At 46.4% G+C, this 15,988-nt stretch overlaps 2 protein-coding genes across 5 annotated transcripts in view; one reads left to right on the forward strand and one right to left on the reverse strand.

Annotated features, from left to right (window-relative positions):
- The window catches only part of LOC118543255 (sialic acid-binding Ig-like lectin 14), a 94,522-nt gene that overhangs the window by 21,649 nt on the left and 56,885 nt on the right, over positions 1 to 15,988 (reverse strand). The window lies entirely within an intron of this gene.
- On the forward strand, positions 1,326 to 15,868 carry ZNF175 (zinc finger protein 175). Of its 2 annotated transcripts, none has more exons than XM_036104062.2 (5): positions 1,326 to 1,471; positions 3,700 to 3,891; positions 8,941 to 9,149; positions 9,330 to 9,425; positions 12,598 to 15,868. In XM_036104062.2, the coding sequence occupies exons 4-5, from the start codon at positions 9,365 to 9,367 to the stop codon at positions 14,397 to 14,399; spliced, it is 1,863 nt and encodes a 620-aa protein (XP_035959955.2). In that variant the 5' UTR covers positions 1,326 to 1,471; positions 3,700 to 3,891; positions 8,941 to 9,149; positions 9,330 to 9,364; the 3' UTR covers positions 14,400 to 15,868. The 2 variants fall into 2 exon arrangements, with proteins under 2 accessions (XP_035959955.2, XP_035959953.2); XM_036104060.2 differs by having other exon boundaries at positions 8,941 to 9,067.

The raw sequence follows: 15,988 nt of genomic DNA on the forward strand, positions 1-15,988 counted from the left end.
GTTAGTTCAGTTACAAAATGACCTTAAACAATTTTTCTTGGGCATACCATAGGAACCTAATATTTGTTGAATGAATGAAATAGAATATTTTTCTCATGTAACAGCTCATTATGTAACAGCACTGTTTTAAATATTTTGCCTATGATAATTTAATTATTTAATCCTCACAACTTCATGAAACAGGAAATTGAAGTACGAGAGGTTAACTAACTTGCCCAAACTTGAACATCTGGCTTTAAACCCAGGCAGTCCAGCTCCAGAATCTGTGCTTAACCATTATATCTGCTGTAGTAAAGACGTTAGGGTTTGCAGCCAACAGCCAAGAAAGAATTCTTGAAAAGTCTTTGGTGCAAAAAGGTGGGTTTATTTTATTAAAGCACAGGGACAGGACCCGTGGGCAGAAAGAGGTGCCCTGGGGTCATGAAGAGTGGTCCACAATATACTTTCAAGTTGGGAGGGGGTTAGGGATAGCGTAAGGCTCCCAGGTATTTTGGAAGCAAGGTTTCCAGGACCTTGAGGGGGCTAGCTATTGTTGGGAAAAGGTCATTTATTACGTCTAATAGAACTTTAGTCCTGAGACCCTTCAGATGTATATCAGTGGGCCATATGCTTAGGGGATGATTGCCAACACGTATCTTGGGGGGTTTAGAGATAAAGGAAATTTCTAAAGGAATTTTTGTATGTTAAAGTAGACTTACAAAATTCTGGGGGTCGGGCTGAGGTTGCCTTTTGCCCTTAGCAAAGTATTAACATCCAGGCAGTTGAGTCCCTAGAGGAATGTCACTCTGCCTGTTTCAAGGACTTGGTGGGCTGTAGGTAGTAAGGGAATTTAATAATTTTTCTTCTGCCTTTGTTCCCCACATCACACCTACTGCAGTAAATGGCTGCAGAACTTATAAATAAACTACCTCCGAACGCTGGGTCTGGCTTTGTCTCTTCTCTCACCTGCAAAGCACTGGGGAGTGGCTCCTATCAGTCCTGAAGGGCCAATCCCTGGGTTTGGTCTGCGTGATTGTCAGCAACCCCTGCCCGGCTGAGCAGGACCCTGGAGAGGCAAGCCCACAGCCTACCCAGTCGTCAGAGCCTGCGGTTGGAGCTGCTTCCGGGGGAGTCTGGTGATGGAGAGGGGCTTGACTGCCAGGCTCAACACCCGCTGAGCTCCCATTAGCCTCTCCTTACAGGGTGAGTCGTGGTAGGGAAGAAGGGACAGAATACCTGGATTCGGTAAGTCGCCATGATAACTATTGGCAGAGTGTGGCGTCACAGCTTCTACTGAGCATGCGCACCGTTCACTCCCGGCGCGCTGAGAAGCCGGGTCGGGAATCTAACCCAGACCGGAAGTGGCCCAGCGCGGCCATTTCGCTTAGGTTGTTAACTACTTGAGCTATTTATCGCCCGTGTGGGAGGCTGAGGTGTTTGGGACATTAGCAGTGGAGATCCTGTGGGGTCTGTGAGGGGAACTCGGCTTGGGGTGAGTGTGAGGGGCGCGGGGGACGAATGACGAGGTCTGCGGAGTGAGTGACGGGGTCCTCAGTGAAGGGGTGCTGTGAGACGAGTGGCATTTTCTAGTCCGAGTCGGGTGATTGGCTCGGTCATTTTCAGGCTTTGCGTGTTTCCTGTATGTGTGTAAGTATTCTGGGGATTTAAACTCTTAAGCGTGTGTGTAAGATTCTAAAATTTATTTTATCTGAGAGAGAGAGTAGGAGCAGGGGGCAGAGGGGAAGTAGACTCCCCGCTGAGCAGGGAGCCCATCTCGGGGTCGATCCCAGGACCCCGAGATCTTGACCCGAGTCGAAGTCAGACGCTCAACCACCGGAGCCACCCAGGCGCCCCCCAAGTGTGTTTTAGTATCAAATTTTGTATTGTTGGTCCTTGAAACTCGCTCACTTGAGGACGGCGAACGTGCTTCTGGAGCGGGCCTTAGTGGATGGTCCTGGGGACGTTGGCGGAGTGACTGGCGGCCGTGATTGGGAGCGGGAGCTTCAGGGGTCGGAGGACTTTGAGGGCCCCTTGTAACATCGGGAGCAGTGTTTGGGGGCCTACAGAAGTCAGTGGGGTGCTAAGGGTAGCATATGGGAGCCGATGGACTGCAGGTCTGGGTGGTCAGTTATGGGGGTTTTGAGGCCCCTCCTTAGCTCCCTGTGGGCATGGTCAGTACTTGGCAGTTGAACAGATGGTGATGATTTCCTGTTGGGGTGCATCGGTTGGAACCCCATGCTGGGAATTATTCGGGGTCCTGTGGAAATCACACTCCCTGGGAAACATGCTGGCAGCCAGCGTAGCCTGGGCTGTGTCAGTGACCGGGGGGCGTTTCGTGACCTTCTGGCAGTCCTGTGGTCCACTCCTGGGGGATCTCTGGAGGTCAGTGCTGTCAGGGACTGCGTTTGGGTGTGGAGTCGGGAGGCAATTCATTCTGTACGGTCAAGACGTGGTAAGTGATCCCGGGTCCTGGTGCATGTCTGCAGGTTTTCCAGGTGAAGGTGGGGGTCGAGGACAGGAAATTTAAGTTTTAGCTTTGTGATGGGGTGCCTGGCTGCTCGGTCGGTTGATGAGCGTGTGACTCGACCTACGGGTTGTAAGTTCGAGCCCCACCTTGGGTGTAGAGATTACTTAAAAATGAAATATTTAGGCAAACAATGAATCGTGGAACACTACATCAAAAACTAATGATGTAATGTATGGTGACTAACATAACATAATAAAATAAAATTAATTTTAAAAATGGTAAATAAAATAAAATAAAATATTTTAATAAGAAAAAAATATGAGAAAAGTCTGGGCTGTCTAGGATGGGCACTGAAATGTCCGGAAGCTTGCACGGACATACCAGCGTGACCACCTCAGAGCCTCAGCTCTCTGAAGGCAACAGGAAATGGAAATGTGTTTATGCAAGCTGACAACGGAGGGGACCACATGAGATAGAGGCAGCTGTGTGCAGTGTGCAACGAGGCAGAGGAAGGACCGATTATCTTCCCTCTGCGGACTGACCGTAAGGCAAAGCATGTGACAGCTTCAGTTTCCTCATCCTCATGCCTCAAAATGGGCATAATCATGATCGTAATGTTTAGTGGGCAGGGTTATGTGAAAATTAAACAGCGTATTTACCACATGCCAGGCAGGTGCTGAAGGCTTAATAAGACTCATCACATGTCCCAATGCCTGCGATAAAAATGTGCATCCTCATTTTGGAAACGACAAAGTAATATCTTCATGTTCTCAAGGCTAAAAGGTGGCAGAGCTACAATTACACCTTCATGTAGTCCAAACTCTGTGTTTTGTTTTGTTTTAAGATTTGTTTATTTTAGAGAACACGAGTGCGGGGAGGGCCAGAGGGAGAGAGAGAATCCCAAAGCGGACTCCCCACTGAATGCGGAGCCTGACGTGGGCTCGATCCCAGGACCCTGAGATCATGACTTGAGCCGAAATCAAGAGTTGGCTGCTTAACTGACTGAGCCACCCAGGCACCCCAGAACTCTTCGTCTTTTATTTTACCCTGATTAATAACTGGTTGGATTCTTCTGAACTTTTATTCCATGGTATCTAGCCCATGGCCTTCCCCTAAGGACCCTCAAAAATATTTGTGTGGAGCACATGTTAGAGGAGTGACCATGTGAGCATTGTCTCTCCAGGACTTCCTGGTGGCTTTGCAGAGCCCATGGGTCAGACCACATCATTGAGGCTGCGGGTCTCTCTTCACAGCCTAGCCAGACGTTCCCCAGCAGCTCTGATCGAAGCCTCCAGATGCCCACCCAGCTTGGAGGTCCTGGGAAAAGTGGAGTTGTCAGCAAGAGAAACCGAGAAGTGAAGCCCAGGAGAGACATGCCTGCTGACGAGAATTTGCCCCAAATGTGCCAGGTCCTGGGTCCACAGGAGCAGGATGGACCATGTGAGGTAAGCAGGAGGAGCCCCAGGGACGGTTCTCCAGAATTTGAGGGCAGACATGAGAAGCAGCAGATTCTGGACCCCCGTTGCTGAGACCGTGTGCATCCTCCTGCTGAGAGCGGACCACGGGGGCTGATGTCTCCTCATTCACAGGCCTTCTGTATAATAGAGGAAACTGTACAGGCTGATGGAGGAGGGTATGTTGTAGAGGGCTGGTCCTGGGGCAAAGGAAGGAGAAAAGGTAGCTCCTGATCTGGGTGGGAAGCCCCAGCCACTGGCAGGGAAATGCTAATTTCTTCCTGCTCAGCTCGGAAGATCCTTCATCCACCACTGGGTCTTTGCATATTCTCAGCTGGTCCCTATCTGACTTCTTACCTGCTTGGTGGGGGTTGGCTCGTTTCCCCTCTGTCCTCATGGTTTATAGAATCATAGGATACTAGAGCAAAAACCGTTTTAAGGACGTGTGGTTTTTCCTGTTTTAAAAGATGAATAAAAATGCCAGAGAATAGTGTTTCCAAATTGCCCACAGATACGGTATTTGATATTGGGAAAGAGAAAGGAAGATTGTTGGGTATACTCAAGATTTCCTGAAATTCCAAGTTAGTCTGTGTATTTATTTATTTATTAAAGATTTTATTTACTTATTTATTTGAGAGAGAGAGAGAGAGAGAGGAAGAGAGAGTGTGAGCACGAGCAGGGGAAGGGGCAGAGGGAGAGGGAGAAGCAGACTCTCCACTGGGGGAGGAGCCTGACTCAGGGCTCAGTTCCAGGACCCCGAGATCGTGACCTGAGCTGAAGTCAGATGCTTAACCGACTGAGCCACCGAGGTGCCCCTAGTCTGTGTGTTTAAAGACACTGTGTTTTAAACCAATGAGTGCATTGTTGACCTGTGATAGGTTTATAATCAAAGTTACAGAGAGATGTTCTGTTTTTAAGAAACATAATAAATGCATGGTTTATTACCATTGTGAACCAATACATTGTGAGATTATATATCTCAGTAATGTTTTAAGTCATCTCTGCCGACAGAAACATTTGATAATAGAAAACGTTGAAAGAAAGGAACATTAAAACTATTACAGTAAATGCCAAGTAAAAATCATTTAAAAAATTAAAAGATACTGCCCCAAATATTTAAAAGTCATTCTTAAAATGAAAATGTAAAACACCCAAATTTGAAACAAAATTGTCGAGATCTTGTGTGCCTGTGTTAGCTCGCTAGGGCTGCTGTAACAAAGGACCACAGATTGGGTAGCTTCAACAGAAATTTATTTTCTCGTAATTCCAGAGGCTAGAGATCCAAGATCAAGGTGTCAACAGGGTTGTTCCTTCTGTGGCGTCTCCTTGGCTTGTAGATGGACTTCTTCTGACTGTCCTCACACAGTCTTCCTTCTGTGGGGGTTTGTGTCTCAATCTCCTTTTCTTATAAGGACCCCTGGTCATATTGGATTAGGGCCCACCTTACTGACCTCATTTTAACTTAGTTACCTCTTTAAAGAGCGTGTCTCCAAATACAGGCACATTTTGAGGTACTGGGGGTTATGACTTCGACATAAGAATTTTGGGGGGTGGGAGGAGCTTGGAGGGGAGGGGCACCTGGGTGGCTCAGTCGTTAAGCATCTGCCTTCAGCTCAGGTCATGATCCCGGGTCCTGGGGTCGAGCCCTGCATCGGGCTCCCTGCTCTGCAGAGAGCCTGCTTCTCCCTCTCCCACTCCCCCTGCTTGTGTTCCCTCTCTCGCTGTGTCTCTCTCTGTCAAATAAATAAATAAAATCTTTTTAAAAAAAATTACATTGTAGGAAAATGCCTTTCATTTTGCATTGATGTAGGTTGAATTGTTAAGAGTGTGATTGAAAGCACGTTCAAGTGGGTGTTATGATATAGGTTACTTCATATTAGCTCATTCCCTTTTATATGATGAAAATAATTTTGTCTACTTGCCCTGGTTTTCATTTTGCCATTTCAATAGATAACTCCTTTTGCTAATTCAGATTTTCAGTCAGCCTGTAAATAAAAACGGCTGTCTTTGCAAGCGGCGCCCTGTGGCAGATGATCTAAATGGTCTGACAGAGTATGAGCTTGCTATAGCAAGAAGGTATAACCTAGTTCCCTGGTCTCCATAAGACCACGTGTTCCAGCTTAAAATAAATAAATAAATTAAATAACAGCTGTCAAGATTGTCTTTCTCCTCAGAGGCAATGAATTTTTACCCTATTAACTAAATATGTGGGTATTTACCTCCCAGTCTTTTAATGACACCCTTACACAGCTATGTGATACTGAGATTTATGAGAAACCTGTGTATTTGGTCATCGTCCAGTGCAGCTCCCCAAATCCTTGGAATTTCCTGAGCTATAAGCAGTAGGAGCATCTTCTGTCACAATATTTAGTCTTGTCTTCAGTTCTTGGCAGGGAAAAAAAAAAGCTTCAGAGCCATAAAGGTGAAGTGTGTGTCTTGTTGTTTATAACAAACCCCTTTCCACCACAACTGGGTTTGTGTAAATAAGGTGAAGTTTGGAAATCCTCCAAGGGTGGTGGTTGCCAAGGGAACCAACCCTGTGATTAGAGGATTGGGACTTTCAGTCCCACCTCTTCACCCCCAGAGAGGGGAGAGGGGCTGGAGGTGGAATCACTTACCAAAGGCCAGTGATTTACTCAATCATGACTATGAAATAAAGCCTCCGTAAACATCCAGTGGGTTTGGGGAGCTTCCCGGTTGGTGAGCACGTGGAGGTACCCCAAGAGTGGTTCACCTGGAGGGGGCATGGAAGCTCCCACATACCTTGCCCCGTGCACCTCTTCATCTGGCTCTTGATTCGTATCTTTTACTGTCTTTTATAATAAACCGTTGATCCTAGTGAGTAAACGGGTTTCCTTAATTCTTTGAGCTGCTCTGGCATCCTAATTGAGCCCAAGAAGGGGGTCGTGGGAACCTCTAATGTAAGCCAGCCAGTCAGAGGTACAGGTGACAGCCTGGGCTTGTGACTGGCTCCTCCAGGGGTGGGGCAATCATGTAGGACCGAGCCCTCACCTGTGGGATCTGACGCCACCTCCAGGTAGATGGGGTTAGAATTGAGTTGAATTGTAGGCCACCCCACTGTAGGAGACCTGCTTGGCACGGGGAAGGGGGCATCCCTCCTTCCACACGTATGTTGGAATTTGGTCTAGAACTGGAAAGAGCTACCTCAGTTTGGAGTTTCGATTGAGCGCTCTTTCATATCCTCACCCTCGGAACTCACATGCTTTCCACGCCCACCCTTCCTGGAGGGGGATCAGCTTTTGGTCAGATCAGTGTTCCCTATTGTAAAGGAAAATCGCTTCTCCTGCGTGTCTCCTTTACACACACACAACACTGCGCTTCTGACTCTTCCGGTCACCAAACGTGTGGGGATTTTTTCCCACACTAAGCACTTCCCTGGGACACCAGCTGGGTGTCCTACAATTTGTCAGCAGAAATTCCTGGAATTCGAAGATTTGATCCCAGGCAAGGGAAAGCTTCATTGCCATACAGTTTGCAAACTGGGGAGACAACAGCCTTCGGCTACACAAGGAGGAAGGTTTAGGGTTCAATAGGCAAAACCCGCAAGTTCTGTACCCTTCCCAGGGGTGGTCAGGCTCAGGTCCCAAACTTCAACCTCAAGAGCAGCATGACAAGCAGGCTGCAGCTCGCGGTTTGGCAGCGGCTACAGGACGTGGTGGCCGATGAGGAGCATGGTAACACGTTGCAGGGGTTTCTCTGTGAATTTCGTGCAGGCTTGTCACGTCGGGCCGTGCTGACTGGTTTTGTTTCTCACAGTCACGCAGCCTCTCTCCCTTGACATGAGGGAACCCATCATGTCCATTACCTGTTGCTGTCTAATTGTTGGGGTCTTGTTCTCAAATTTAACTCAATTCTGGCACTATCTACCCATAGATAGGGTCAGATCCCACAGGTGAAGGGCATAGTCTGACAAGACAGCCCCTCTCCCCCTACTTCAGATACCAGTCGCAACTCCGGTTTGTCACCAGTGCTTCTGACCTGCTGGCCTTTGGAGGTTCCCATAACCCCTCCTTGGGTTTGATTAATTTTCAAGATTAGCTCACAGAACTCAGGAAACCCATTTAGTCACTAGGTTACTGGTTCACTACAAAGATTAAAGGATAAGAATCAACAGCCAAGGGGCGCCTGGATGGCTCACCTTCAGCTCAGGTCATGATCCCAGGGTCCTGGGATCGAGCCCCGCATTGGGCTCCCTGCTCTGCAGGAAGCCTGCTTCTCCCTCTCCCACTCCCTCTGCTTGTGTTCCTTCTCTCCCTGTGTCTCTGTCAAATAAATAAAATCTTGAAAAAAAAAAGAACCAACAGCCAAGGGCGCCTGGGTGGCTCAGTCGTTTAAGCATCTGCCTTTGGCTCAGGTCATGATCCCAAGGTCCTGGCATTGAGCCCCACGTAGTGCTCCCTGCTCAGCGGGGAGCCTGCTTCTCCCTCTCCCTCCTTGTGCTCTTTCTCTCTCTTAAATAAATTAATCTTAAAAAATAAAATCAACAGCCAGATGAAGAGATACACAGGGTGAGATTCCAAAGGAATCTTCTGTCCCCATACAGTTTGACACCTGGCTGGGTGACATATGGAAGTGATCTGGTTCAGCAGCCTGGAAGCACTCATTGGCCATTGGTGATTAGTTCCTGCCTCCAGCTCTTCTCCCCTTCCTGGAGGTCAAGGGGTGGGGCTGAAAGTTCAAACCTCTCATCACTTGGTTGGTTCCCCTGGCAACCAGCCCCGCATTTCCAAAACTTACCTCACTGGCATAAGAAAAGACTACCCTTTATCGCTCTCCCCAGTTAGGAAATTTCAAGGGTTTTAGGAGCTCTATGCCAGAAAACTAGAACGAAGACTGGCCCAGTAGATGGCAGGATATTTCTAGAAACTTTTTAACCACCCCCCCCCAAAATACAATATGAAATGGGTGAGTTAGTGGAAAGCCATATAGATCGTGGTGAAAAATGATTAAAAACAAGTCTACCGGTAGCATCTCTATTCACCGGGAATGAGTAATTGACATCCGGGTGTGTTGTTATAGGGATCGGTGTCATTTGAGGACGTGACCATGGACTTCAGCAGGGAGGAGTGGCAGCAACTGGACCCTGCCCAGAGATGCCTGTACTGGGACGTGATGCTGGAGATCTACAGCCACCTCCTCTCCGTGGGTGAGCACACCTGACCCGGGAATCTTGGATGGACCTCGTTAAGATTTCCTTCCTTGTTGTGGAACGCAGTAGGGCATCTGAAGTATGTAATCTGTTTGCCTTTGATTTGTCCTGGATTGTTCATTCCCTTAGGACACCTCTGACTATCACTTTGTTCCTAGTGAAAGATGTTGACTTTTCTGATGAGCCAATACAAAGGTTCGCTGAATGGCCTATAAAGCCCCAGACCACATCCAAATCAGAGATTCTTTCTCATTAACAGGGTATCATATTCCCAACCCAGAGATTATTTCCAGGATGGAAAAAGGAGAGAAGTCATGGATAAGAGGGGCTCAGCTCCCACATCAGAGGCATCGAGGTGAGTGACTACTACCTGGCCGACGTGGATATCTTTGGGGCGGGGGGGTGTTATTCAACTTGCCACACTATCTGTCCCCGCGATGGTGGGCTGTACATTGCCTCCCACTCCCAGTTTCTGACTAACGCTGCAATACATTATCTTGTAAATGCCCCTTAGAGGAAGGTGTAAGAATTTCTCAGAGGTGAACGCTCAGGAATGGGATTCCCCGACCCCTGGGTAGAAGTGTAGTTAATGTGACTAAGGAAACCATTCTGCTCTTCAGATGAGCTGCATAACCTACGCTTTCATGGGAGAATGCACAAGGATTCCCATTTATGCGTCTTGCTTGCCAGCATGGCGTTTATCAGATTTCTTATGGCCCATGTGATAGGCGATAGGGCTGTTTCTTGTTTTAATTTCATTTTTAGATGTTAGAGCATCTCCTCATATCTGTCATCTGATTGGGTTTTCCATCTGTACATGGCTTTTGTCATCTTGTTGTGTCTATGGAGTTTTTTCTTACGGCCTTTTTTCCTTTTGATTTTCTTTTCTGTGCTGGATCTTCTTTCTTCTTTCTTCTTTTCCCTGGATTGTGGCACCTGCAGTTCAGGGCCCCCGTGCTTCCCTCTGATCATCCCTTCATATAGGAATTACCTTCAAGGGCCCTTCTATTCGGAACACCGAGGCCTCAGTTTTTTCTGGTGATCCCTGGATCAACCCCCTCCTGTCCCTGTGCCTAAACCATTCTCTTACCTTATTCAACCACATGGCGGACACTTCCCGTGGGATGACTCACTTCCTCTATTTTTGGGAGATCGGAAATTGGAATCCTCACACAAATCAAACATGCTTTTCGCCTTACACATTTTGCCAGAGTCTCCTGCGTGTCTTGGCTGTTCCACCTCAGTCTTATTTAGAAATCCAACCATTTTTGGGGCACCTGGGTGGCCCAGGCGGTTAAGTGTCTGCCTTCGGCTCAGGTCATGATCCTGGGGTCTGGGATCGAGCCCCACATTCTTCTCCCTCTCCCTCTGCCTGTTGCTTCCCCTGGTTGTACACTCTCTCTGTCAAAAATAAATTAAAATCTTAAAAAAAAAAAAAAAAAGAAAAGAAATCCAACCATTTTTTTGAATGTGCAATTTAGTTGACCCTTTTTCTTAATCCCACTGGTCTCCCATAAGTTAGCTCCCATTTCCTCCTGCTTGTTTTTGTTCCTAATGGGTTTTGTGGATTCCAGTCATTGATGAGGTCAGTCAAGATGCCATTGACAGATTTTACTGATACTTTGTTTTTTTCCTGAGATTTTGATGGAAAAATAGAGTTTTTACTATGTAGGATTAACAAAGTCTTTTCACTGACATTAGCATCGTGGCCACATATTTCTAATTTTAAGTGTAGCTGAAGAGTTTCGTCACTCATGCTGTATTCCGTTGGGTTCCTGTTTTCTTCCATGTCTGCTACAGAGACATATGTATGATATATGTAAAGGTAGAAAATATATACTATCTAAGAACACTGTAAATATCTGGGCATGAGCCTACTTAAAATAAGAAAATTAAAAAAAGATGGTTGAGATCATAAATTTTATATTACATGTTTTTTACCACACATTTTTTTTAAGATTTTATTTTTAAGTAATCTCTACACCGAACATGGGGCTCAAACTCACAACCTTGAGATCAAGAGTCGTGTACTCTACTGACTAAGCCAGCCAGGCACCCCTCTTTTCCTTTTAGCATCTGTTCTATACTAGTAAATTTGATGATCAATGACTCCCATTCTTGGTGGGAAAAATGGTATATTAGGTAATGTAAGGCTGAAAGTTACACGGAGAGACCAAGGGTCAGTGTGATAATTTCTAGAATAATTTCTTTCCTGTAAAACAGTTAAAACAAGCAGGTCAGCAGGAAGCCTCATTTCTTGTCTTCTTCAGGTGTATTAAGTTTCTCCCTTGCTGTTGTTGTACTCTGCTTTATGATGCTGTCGATCTGTGTGATCGTGCCTGGCATCCAAAGGCAGGTTCCACTAGGAAGAAAAGGGGTGGAGGGTATTGAGAAGCTGGTGGTCTTACCACCCAGGCCAGAAGTGGTGCATAACGTCGTATGCATACTCCATCAGCAGAAACAGCCTCACTGTCCCACCTCATTGCAAGGGCACTGGGAGCTGTTATGTAGCTTGGCAGCCACGTACCTGGTCACAATTAACTTCTATGGAAGAGGGTGACGCAGATTTCAGGGGACAGCTTGCTTGTCCGCTCTTTTTCTTTTTTTTTTTAAGATTTTGTTAATTTGACAGCGCACAAGGCAGACCGGCAGGCAGAGGGAGAGGGAGAAGCAGGCTCCCCACTGAGCAGAGAGCTGGATGCGGGGCTCAATCCCAGGACCCTGGTATTCATGACCTAAGCTTAAGGCAGACGCTCAACCAACTGAGCCACCCAGGCCCCCTTGTCCACTCTTCCAATGTACTTTTCTTGGGTTAATAGGTTCAAGCAAACACATTTCAGCTCCCTGGAGAGTTGAGTTTGGGCGTAGGTATTCTTTAACTGCTTGGCCGTGTGAGGGTTGGAGCTTTCTTACTTCTCCAGAGGATTTATAGGGCAGATGGATTTGGTATTATTTCTAACAAGTGAGAGTAAACTGGGAAGTTAGTGATAATTTAGATCTGAAAGCTAATGAAGAGCCATCCTCTGAGCCCCTCCTTTTCAAGCCTTGGCTGTTCCCAGATGTTGCCCTGTCATACCCTTGTCTGTATTTTCTGTCATCGCAGGTGTGTGTGTAGGTATCTAGACCGCGTGCCTGCATAAGTGGAGCCAGCTTAGAATTAGAAATTCTAATCTGATTTTCCCCAGAGCTCCGCAGGGTGATTTTGGTCAATTACTTAGAGATTCTGTGCCTCCTCCTGTTCATCTGTGAAACAAGGAGAGTAAACGCAGTTACCTTGTGCAGGGTTGTGAGGATTTAAAAGAGTTTCTGTGCGCACAATGTAGAACGCTATTTGGCACGTGCTCCGTGCTGTATGCGGACAGGCGACACATAATGAAGGCAGGGTGGCTGTCTCCTCTTGTCGTCACCATCATCACCATCATTATTATCATGACTCAGCAATTTGTGTTCACCCTCAGTCTGCTCCTATGATTTCTCCTCCATCCTCTGCTAACTTGTGTCTCTTTCATCTTCTTTTTCTCCTCTAGAAGGGGTGTTTGGACTTAAAACCTCCCAACAGAAAATATTTGAAAAAGCTTCATTTCACGATGATAAGGAAAGTGAAGTCACAAGAGATGGTTCGTGGTGTTCCATTTCAGAAGACCTGTGGGAACATGCCAGTCGTACAGTGAGGAGCCAGTGGAAGCAAAATGAACCTGCACAGCGTGGGGCCTTCCTCAACAGGAAAACACTGAAGACAAAGAGAGACCGTGAATGGAAGGACTCTGGAAAAATCATTCATGTGAGGCCCCACCTTGTTTCTTCACAAAAAAGACCTCATAAACATTGCTCATTTGCAAAAAGTTTGAAGCCTAACCTAGAAGTAAATCATCAAAATCAAAGCGACAGCACAGAACGCCTCGATGAGCTTGTTGGCTCTGGCCAGCTGTTCACCCGTAGCTCTTCCCATGCTGGTTGCAAGGGTATTCACCCAGGAGAGAACTTCTGTGATGGGGATCAATGTACGAAAGTCCTCAGCCGTAAACAGTCACGCACACAGCATCACATTCGTAATCAGGAGAAACCCGATAAATGTGCTGAATGTGGGGGGGGCTTCCCCCAGAAGCCACCCCTCGAGCAGCAGAGATTCCATAGCGTAGAAAACCTCCAGGAATGCAGCAGATGCGCAAAGGGCTTCACCCCGCAACCAAAGCTTGGTGTGTATCTGACAGATCACACAGGTAACATTCCTTACATCTGTAAGGAATGTGGGAAGGTCTTCATTCAGAGATCAGAACTGATCACACACCAGAAAACACACACGAGAAAGAAGTCCCATAAATGCCACGAATGTGGGAAAGCCTTTTTCCAGATGTTATCTCTCTTCAGACATCAGAGGACTCACACTAGTGGGAAACTCTACGAATGCAGCAAATGTGGGAAAGGCTTCTCCCAGAATTCAACCCTCGCCATCCATCAGAAGATTCATACAGGTGAGCGCCAGTACGCATGCGGTGAATGTGGGAAGGCCTTCACCCAGAAGTCAACGCTCAGCTTGCACCAGAGAATCCACTCGGGGGAGAAGTCCTATGTGTGCATTGAGTGCGGGCAGGCCTTCGTCCAGAAGGCGCATCTGACTGTTCATCAGAGAGGCCACACCGGAGAGAAACCTTACCCGTGCCACAGCTGTGGGAAAGCCTTCATTTCCAAGTCACAGCTTGATATACATCACCGAATTCATACTGGGGAGAAGCCTTACGAATGCAGTGACTGTGGAAAAGCCTTTACCCAGAAGTCACACCTCAACATCCACCAGAAAATTCACACCGGAGAAAGACAACACGTATGCAGCGACTGTGGGAAAGCCTTCAACCAGAAGTCCATACTCAGCATGCATCAGAGAACTCACACCGGGGAGAAGCCTTACAAATGCAGCGACTGTGGGAAAGCCTTCACTTCCAAGTCACAGTTCAAAGAGCATCAGCGGATTCACACCGGAGAGAAACCCTATGTGTGCACCGAATGTGGGAAGGCCTTCAACGGCAGGTCAAATTTCCACAAACATCAGATGACGCACACCAGAGAGAAAACCTTTGCCTGTTACAAATGTGGGAATGCCTTTCTCCAGAGATCAGAATTGATGGCACATCAGAGAACGCATGTTGGAGAGAAGGCTTATGAATGCTGTGACTGTGGGAAATCCTTCAGCAGGAAACCACAGCTCCAAGTGCATCAGCGGATTCACACGGGAGAGATGCCCTACGTATGTTCTCAGTGTGGGAAGGCCTTCAACAACAGATCCACTTTTAATAAACACCAAACTACTCATACTAGAGACAGGTCTTATTAAAGCAATTATTGTGTGAAAGGCTTTACCCAGAAATCAGTTCCTCATATGCATTGGCATACACATAAATGAACCAAACCCTAAATTTCTCGAAGAAGAAAAAAAATCTCCCAAGCGTCAGATTCAGTTGTAGGTTATAGAATCCCTGATTCTGAAAAACTCCAGGAATGCACTGCATGTTGCAGAGTTACACGTTATTTGATGTGAAAGAAATGACTCAGAAAACAACTTTTAAGAATGAGGGTAAATGTCCATATTTGTACTAGCCTCGTTAAGGATTGTAAAATTCATCTGGGAAGAAACCCCGACTAACACATTGAGAAGCGTGTTTCTCTAGAAAGTGGTACAAGACAGACTTTTTTTTACCAGATCGTTTATAGGAAAATTTGTGAGAAATTAATGTTGTTGAATATGGAATATCAGTATTTTCAACGTACTAGCAAACTGAATGACCAAAGGGTAGTGTGTGTGTGTGTGTGTGTGTGTGTGTGTGTGTGTGTGTGTGTGTGGTCAGGTCACATACATACATAGATACGTATATACACGTACATAACGCTCAGTTCTGTAGTGTTTGTTGTAGGATATCACTGCATAGCAGAGGTGTGGGAAGATTATATGCTTTTTTAAAGGATCTACTGTAATTATGGTTATCAAATTTATTCCCAATTGAATATATCCTGAGATTGCACAGTCAATAATTATTTTCTTTATATATACAAGCATAGCTACCTCATTGCATCGTGCTTTGCAGATACTGCGTTTTTACAAATTGAATGGTTTGTGGCAGCCCTGCATCGGACGAGTCACAGTGCTATTTTTCTGACAGTATTTGCTCCCACCATGTCTTGTCACATGTTGGTCATTCTTGGAATATTTCCAAGTTTTTCATTATTATTCTGTTGGTCGTGGTGATCTGTGATCAGTGATTACGACTCCCTGAAAATTCAGAAGATGGTTGGCTTTTTTTAGCAATGAAGTGTTTTTTAATAAGTATACACTTTTCTTAGGTGTAACACGGTTGCACACTTTGTAGACTACAGTGTAGTGCCGACATAACCCCCACATGCACTGGGAAACCAAAAAATTCACTTGTTTTATTGTGACATTCGCTTTATTGCGTGGCCTGAAACTGAACCTGCAGTGTCTCCGAGGTATGCCTGTCTTGACACGTGAATGTACTTTTTTGGTAAATGTATAAATGTGATTTTGTAACGTATACTGGTCTTCACAGGGCACCTTTCTCTTCCATGACCCGCTCAACTCTATCCACCCCACCCCACTCCCCCTGTTTCTTTCCACCTCCACCATCTCTGGTGAGCAGCTCCATAAATGACCAGTGTTAACCTTTCAGTATGGACTTTTTTGTATTTTTATACAGGCTCCTAATCATTAACACCAGGAGTCAGCAAACTGGCCATCAGCCAAATAGGGTCGGCCACCTGCTCTTTTAAATAAAAGTTCTATTGGACACAGCCGTGCTCCTGTGTTGATGTGCGGTCTGTGACTGCCCCTGGGCTCCAGTGGCCTGCAAACTGCAAGTATGTACCATCTGGCCCTTTACAGAAGATGACCTGATACCCACACACACTCAT

The sequence above is a fragment of the Halichoerus grypus genome, chromosome 15 (genome assembly GCF_964656455.1).
Source record: "Halichoerus grypus chromosome 15, mHalGry1.hap1.1, whole genome shotgun sequence".
Taxonomy (NCBI): Eukaryota; Metazoa; Chordata; class Mammalia; order Carnivora; family Phocidae; genus Halichoerus; species Halichoerus grypus.

Bases quoted from the DNA above. Each gene is read 5' to 3' on its own strand.
- ZNF175 (XM_036104060.2), top strand. From the start codon at position 3,742: ATGCCCACCCAGCTTGGAGGTCCTGGGAAAAGTGGAGTTGTCAGCAAG. The intron at 9,068-9,329 runs GTGAGCACACCT...TCTCATTAACAG, and splicing joins CAGCCACCTCCTCTCCGTGG to GGTATCATATTCCCAACCCA. The intron at 9,426-12,597 runs GTGAGTGACTAC...TTTCTCCTCTAG, and splicing joins CCCACATCAGAGGCATCGAG to AAGGGGTGTTTGGACTTAAA.